The sequence below is a fragment of the Oncorhynchus clarkii genome, chromosome 10 (assembly GCF_045791955.1).
Source record: "Oncorhynchus clarkii lewisi isolate Uvic-CL-2024 chromosome 10, UVic_Ocla_1.0, whole genome shotgun sequence".
Taxonomy (NCBI): domain Eukaryota; kingdom Metazoa; phylum Chordata; class Actinopteri; order Salmoniformes; family Salmonidae; genus Oncorhynchus; species Oncorhynchus clarkii.
The window spans coordinates 13,501,348-13,508,629 of NC_092156.1; the positions used below are offsets into that span (position 1 = coordinate 13,501,348).

Genomic DNA, 7,282 nt, shown 5'->3' on the forward strand with positions numbered 1-7,282 from the left:
TGGAAAACCACTGCAGTAGTTTCAAGATATCATGGTATATCCATCATGTCAATGTGAAGACCACGTATGAAGTGTTGTATAACTTGTTAATGTTAAAGTATTTTCTGGGATTTTTACTTTGTTAAACTGCATTTTATTTTTACCCTAAAAATAAGTCATGTCACGGCATTTACAAATTAAATCTAAAGACAATGCAACATTTAGTGGAGGCGTTTCAGTCATAGAAGCTGTTGATCACACTGAATTCAGACTAAAAACGACTTAATTTGGTATCTCTTTCAGCCCTGAGCCTCCGACGCATTCTCCTCTGGGACGTAATGGGAACGGTCCTAGTTTTGAAGTCACCACAGAGTCAGACGTGTATAAGATGCTGCAGGACCCAGAGGAGCCAGCCTCTGCACCCAAACAGTCCGGCTCCTTCAAATACCTACAGGGCATACTGGAGGCAGAGGATGGAGGTACCCTCATTTGTGGCTCTATATGACTGTCCATTTATTTAGCGGTTTGTAAATGTCATTCACTCTATAGTTTATTTATTTATAAATGTGTGTATATGGGTCTCTCCCTTGAATGCCTTCTTTATCTGTACTACTTTCTACATTGTAGAATAATAGTGACAACATCAAAACTATGGAATCATGTAGTAACCAAAGTGTCAAATTAAATTTGAGATTTTTCAAAGTAGCCACCCTTTGCCTTGGTGACAGCTTTGCACCCTCTTGGCATTCTCTCAACCAGCTTTACCTGGAATGCTTTTCTAACAGTCTTGAAGGAGTTCCCACAAATGCTGAGCATTTGTTGGCTGCTTTTCCTTCACTCTGCGGTCCAACTCATCACAACCCATCCCAATTGTGTTGAGGTCGGCTGATTGTGGAGGCCAGGTCATCTGATGCAGCACTCCATAACTCTCCTTCTTGGTCAAATAGCCTTTACACAGCCTGGAGGTGTGTTTTGGGTCATTGTCCTGTTGAAAAACAGATAGTGGGACTAAGCGCACACCCGATGGGATGGCGTATCGCTGCAGAATGCTGTGGTAGCCATGCTGGTTAAGTGTGCCTTAAATTCCTAAACATTGTCACAAGCAAAGCACCAACACACCACCACCTCCATGCTTCACTGTGGGAACCACACATGCGGAGATCATCTGCTCACCTATTCTGCGTCTCACAAAGACAGTGTTTGAAACCAAATAACTCATCAGACCAAAGGACCGATTTCCACCGGTCTAATGTCCATTGCTCGTGTTTCTTGGCCCAAGCAAATCTTTCTTTTTAGTAGTGTTTTCTTTGCAGAAATTCGACCATGAGGGCCTGATTCTCAGTCTCCTCTGAACAGTTGATGTTGATGTGTCTGTTACTTGAACTCTGAAGCATTTATTTGGGCTGCAATCTGAGGCTGGTAACTCTAATTAACTTTTCCTCTGAAGCAGAGGTAGCGCTGGGTCTTCCTTTCCTGTGGCGGTCCTCATGAGAGCCAGTTTCATCATAGCACTTGGTGTTTTTTTGAGACTGCACTTGAAAACCCTTTCAAAGTTCTTGACATTTTCTGCATTGGCTGACATTCATGTCTTAAAGTGGGCTGTCATTTCTCATTGCTTATTTGAGCTGTTCTTACCATCTTACCATCTTCTGTATACCACCCCAACCTTGTCACAACTGATTGGCTCAAACACATTACAGAAATAAATTCCACAGTTTAACTTTTAACAAGAGACACCTGTTAAAAGGCATTCCAGGTGACTATCCCATGAAGCTGGTTGACCGAATACCAAGTGTGCAAAGCTATCATCAAGGCAAAGGGTGGCTACTCAAACATACAATTCAGATTTGTAACACTTTTTTTGGTTACTGCATGATTCAATATGTGTTACTTCATAGTATTGGTGTCTTCACTATTCTACAATGTAGAAAATAGTAAAAATAAAGAAAAACCCTTGAATGAGTAGGTGTATTCAGACTTTTGACTGGTACTCTGTGTGCATATTCTGTATACTCATGATTGTTCGTGTACATTTAGATATGTTTGTATATTTGAGCTAAATGGTTTCCGTTGGAAGTGTAGTGTGTGATTTATTTCCAGACACAGGACTGTGTGAAGTTTATTGCATAACAACCTGAGAAATGACTTCCTGGTGTTTTTTGAACTATTCACATTCCAAGAAGTAGGCCTAGGCTCTCTGAAGTCCTTAGGAGTCATGTGATGTTTTAGGATCAGCTTCTTCCATCATGGCCATGCCCTAGCTCCTCAAGGAGAACCCAAACAGACCAGATAATCCCTAGGAACCTGGCATCCTGTCTGTCGGAGCTCCCTGAAGGTTTTGGATGAACTGCAGGCCTTGTTATTCTTTGAATTTGTCGCTAATCACTTGCAGGTGTTACAGGAGTTTAAGGAAGAGAAGTCAATGGTTTCAACAGAATTTGATTAAATTGCACCAGGACGATTCAACTGCAGCAGGGTTTTAAATGTTTGTTTGTTTTTCACGACCACAAAAGGCGTAATTGACACTGGGTTAAGCTTCTGGTAAGATGCTGACACCTTGAAGCTCTGTTTGTTGCTCTCGGTCTGGAAATCCTTGTTTTGTTCTGAAGGATTTTATACTCTTTTCCAGCTCAGTGTTGATGTTAAGACCGAGAGGAGCGTTTGACTGCGTGTGATATTGTCATCCTTTTCAAAATAAAACGTTCCGCTTTTGAAAATGTCGGCATCCCTGGGATATCAAGGGAGAACAAACTAATTGGTCTGTTATGCTTGAGCCCAACAGGCTCGGATCTTACCATCTGTGGTGTCAGACAGGGTTGTTGGTGGAGACGATGGCATGACGGATTCGGTTTATTATTAGAGTGAAATCCCTGGCTATAGCAATCACTGAAAAATCCACTACTTTACAGTGACATATAATAGTCAGATATATTTATTTACTTTGCTTTTGAGGATGCAGATGTGGCACACACTGTACCGCCTGTAGTTGAAAAATAAACAAGTCAACTCTGAAGTCTCTGCCAATACCCTGTGTAGGAGTGTAACCCTTTTGAGGTTGTTCAAAATAAGAAATATAGACTGGGTTACATAATGTTTTATTTAGTTTGTTTATCTAGGAATGTTACTCCCATTAGCCACTGCGGGTAGCCATGATCTGGTTCTAAAAAGCTGCTCTAATAACTAAGATAAATAGGTGGAAACTCCAGGCACCGGATCTACAAGTTGGGGGGGGGATCACAAGCTATGAACTTTATTCATAAAGACTTCTTAGTAGATGTCATTCCTACAGATATAGGTCAAATAAGATTCTGTATTGTCACAGCAAAATAATCCTGCTGCGGGGGCAGCTCTCCAGAATAAGATGATTGTCTGAGACATGAAGTGTATCTGTCAAATGACGCTAGCGCTGCTTAGTAGCTCTGTACAAGTCCTATGATTGAACCTCCCTCTCACTTGTGAGCATCCCATGAGAACTTCTGACTAGAATTTGAGTGTAATGATGACTAGATGCGTAATATACCAATTATTACGGCAAAAATAGACCCTGTTATTACTCAAACCTCAAATAGTCACAGAGCATTAGTGGAGTGATGGAAACTTCTTTGTCAAGTACCAGGTACTTCACCAGTATGGTGGGTAGGCCATGCCAGGGGCATGCTGGGTTAATGGGGCATGTTGGCACCTCATCACTCCGTGGTTCAGGGGGAGTGTGATTGTAGCACTCTGGTGTGATGGTCTGCTCCTTAATGTGGAATGTTTGCTCTGCCAGGCAACTGCTTATTTCATCTCCTAATTGATGTGTTCCTGCTGTGTGTCAGGTCCTGGCATCCCTAGTATGTGGAGGAGGGGGGGAGGCACAGGTAGAGAGGTATAGAGAGAGCAAATTAAGAGATGGGGAAGAAAGAAGTAGAGGCTAGCAGTGTGAGTGCTGCTCTGGCCCTGTGCCTGTACCCCTGCCATGCCCTCTGAGGGTAACGCACAAAGGGAGTGAAGTGGTGGCTGAGGAGTGATGTCTCTGTGGTGGATGGGAGCTGACCTTGGTGTCTCCCTGAGCCAAGTGTGAACACCCTTTAATTCTTCGTCATCTTTTCACTCAGAGCTAATCACTGCTTTCTGAGCTCATACTGGTGTAGGGTGAAGTTGCCCCTAGACTGATCATGGGTCAATTTGTCATTTTCCCCAATTAATAGTCCAGGTTAGGATCAGGGGAAGCTGATCCTAGATCTGGTCCTAGATGAAACTTCACCACGTAGCCTTATACAGTACATGACCTGGAACATTACCGTCACCCTGTAGCCTCATACATTACCTTCACCCCGTAACCTCATACATTAAATGGAACATTACCTTAATTACCTTCACCCTGTAACCTCATACATTAACTGGAACATTACCTTCACCCCGTAGCCTCGTGCATTACCTTCGCCCCGGTAGCCTCGTACATTACCTTCTCCCCGGTAGCCTCATGCATTACCCGGAACTCTGCTGGTCTTAACTGAGGTGTTTTCTTTGTCCACAGGTGTGTCCCCCACTGACAGGTCTGGAGTGAGAAGCCTAAGGTCCCCCGTTCAATCCCCAGTCCCTAAATTGGGCAGCCCCATTCCTGGTCCCATGGGCCCCATGCCAGGCCTACAGAAACTCCCCCAGTGCACGCGCTGTGGCAACGGCATAGTGTGAGTCATTATAAAACCGAAAAGATGACAACGATACGGTAGACTAGGTGTGCGTCCCCAAATTGCACCTTTTTCCCTCTAGGCCTATGGTGTGCTACTTTTGACCAGAGATTGCATAGGGGATAGGGTGCCATTTGTGACACAGTTTAGTCCTGCTCCAACGGGTCCAAGCTTATAAGATGTTCATATATCACTTTTTTAATAATTCAACCTCTGCACCACACCCTCTCCTCCTCAGGAACCCAGATGTGCTGGTAATCCCCACACTGCTCAAGCACCATGGATAAACAGTGATGTCATTTGAACAAGACTGTTGTGGAGGCTTAGCACAATGGATCTGTTGTATAGAGCGTTTACACTGGGTTTTAGGCAGGGCACTAAAGAATGAACCTACTTTTATAGCAGTAGTTGGTAGGATAAAGGGCTGGGTACAGGGGACGTTCAGATTCAACCAAAGTTATGGCTGTTTTTGAAGCTATTTAGTCCTTATTGGTTATGCAAATGCTCACATCCATGAATGGCATACTTGTAACTTGAATAAACAGGGATGTACTTAAGAAAATGTATGATATTCAAATAGCTCTTAATTGCTTCTCAATTATTATATAAATTATCTTTAACATTTTACTAACGTATGCACTGCTGATGTAAAAAGGGCTTTATGAAATGCATTTGATTGATTGATTGACTAATAACATGGTCTGTATAGGGGCACCATCGTGAAGGCCAGAGACAAACTGTACCACACAGAGTGCTTCATGTGTGATGACTGCGGCCTGAACCTCAAGCAGAGGGGCTACTTCTTCATTGAGGAGAACCTGTACTGTGAGACCCACGCCATGGCCCGTGTCCAGCCTCCTGAGGGATATGACGTGGTTGCAGTCTACCCCAATTCCAAGGTTGAACTGGTCTGAGCTGGTCAGGCTCAGCCCCCCCCCCCCCCTCAGTCTTATCCACAGCTCCCAGCAGGCAGCAAGGTTTTCCAATCCAATGCGCTACATATCCAAGCTATCGCCGGAAAAGATCATGTCAGTTTAGAGTGGGAGAGTGGTGTCCAGAGGTTTCTAGTCTCTCTCTAGCTCTTTCACACATAATGTACAGCATGCTATTCATTTTTTCTGACAGACCTTACATTTTTACTCCTGCTGAGTACAAAAAAATGGAGGGCTTTTATTTGTCAAGAGCACTTTTAGATCTTGTTGAAACATAAGCAATATTCAACAGAACGACATCTCACATCTGGGGGTGGTGTTCTATTTTTAACCCTGCTGACTAAAATGTAGTTAATGGAATTAGGGTCAAGCACCTGACTGAGAATGGAATTGAACTTTTACTGCTTCTCACACGGTTACTACAGTTAAAGAACACCAGCTTTATTACAGCTGGTGAAATACATTCCAGTATCACAAGACAAAGCATTTTGTATCTCCACTGTTGCAGTGTTTAAAAAGCTGTGGGGAGTAGAGTCCCAAGACAAAGACATGGAAAACAATGACTCTAGGATCTAGCCCGTGAATCTAGGAACATGCGGGAATAATCCATCTGTTTAGGTTCTTTGGCACATTCTGTAGAAACAGACAGTGCTTGTTGGCTGAGAGCCGGTATTTAAAAGTGTATTTTGTTTTCTTGTTTGATACATATCACAGCCAAGTCCTCTGAATGAATCAGACTTCTACATGTCCAGGGAGGGCATTTATGTGCTTTTGGAAATGACAAAAATATTTATGTTTGCAACAGTCTCTTCCCCTGAAATCGTAGGATGAATTAGGATGAGGATTGTGGACCTGTACAGAATCATGCAGCCTGAGGGACGGCAAACAGTAGTTGGATGAAAAGTGCTTTTTGTAAAATATTTGATTCTTTAAAAAAAACAGTTTTAATTGTGTTTTAACTATCTTAAAGTGCTTGTTATTCAATATCCATCATGACCCTAACGTTTAGCTACTGGAAGCGTTTAGCTACTGGAATGCCAACTAGGACGGTAGTTTGTAAATTATGTGAAATGATTTTGGTGTTTTTAAGTTCTAATTGTACATATTTGTTTCATGTCTAACAAACTTAACTAGTCACTGCCTTCACATGTCTGTCCTTTTTAAATGCTTACCGTGTGTAGTCACAGAATCCCCTCGTTTAACTTATTGTTTTGTAGACACATTTCACTCTGGTTTCTTCTATTTGTTTTTTAAGATATAATAAAGTGAGAAATAAATCAAATCATACTCATGATTCAGCTATTTATTTTTTTACAGGCATGCTGTATATAATGTGAACTTGAGAATTGTAGTTTAACTTGCCTGTGGAAACACAGCATAAACATAGCAAGGGGTTCCAATTTGTGAAGTTCTGTCCCTGACAAGGCACTTTACCCAACAGCATGTATTTTGACCTCCAACTTGGAGTTGAGGCTTATCCCCCAAATTACACACTATGCCCTACATAGTGCACTGCTTTGGTGCCATTTGGGATGCACAGAAGTTTACTGATCCAGAGACATCCACTTCCTAGAGACCCTGTATTTGTTTGAAATTCCAGTGCCACAAAACGGGTTTCATGTTTTCATAACATTGTCTCTTACGTGTTTATGGGTTGTGAGAACAAGTACTCAATGGTTTTTAATTTGTCACAAGCAC

The 7,282-nt window shown here is 42.4% G+C and overlaps 1 protein-coding gene across 1 annotated transcript in view; it reads left to right on the forward strand.

Annotated features, from left to right (window-relative positions):
- Nucleotides 1–6,871, forward strand: part of LOC139418030 (PDZ and LIM domain protein 4-like) — a 44,829-nt gene extending 37,958 nt beyond the window's left edge. The window contains exons 5-7 of the mRNA XM_071167126.1: nucleotides 283–458; nucleotides 4,499–4,652; nucleotides 5,362–6,871. Coding sequence (XP_071023227.1) covers nucleotides 283–458; nucleotides 4,499–4,652; nucleotides 5,362–5,566 — 535 coding nt within the window. The 3' untranslated portion in view covers nucleotides 5,567–6,871. The remainder of the gene's footprint in view (nucleotides 1–282; nucleotides 459–4,498; nucleotides 4,653–5,361) is intronic.
- Nucleotides 6,872–7,282: the final 411 nt, after the last annotated feature.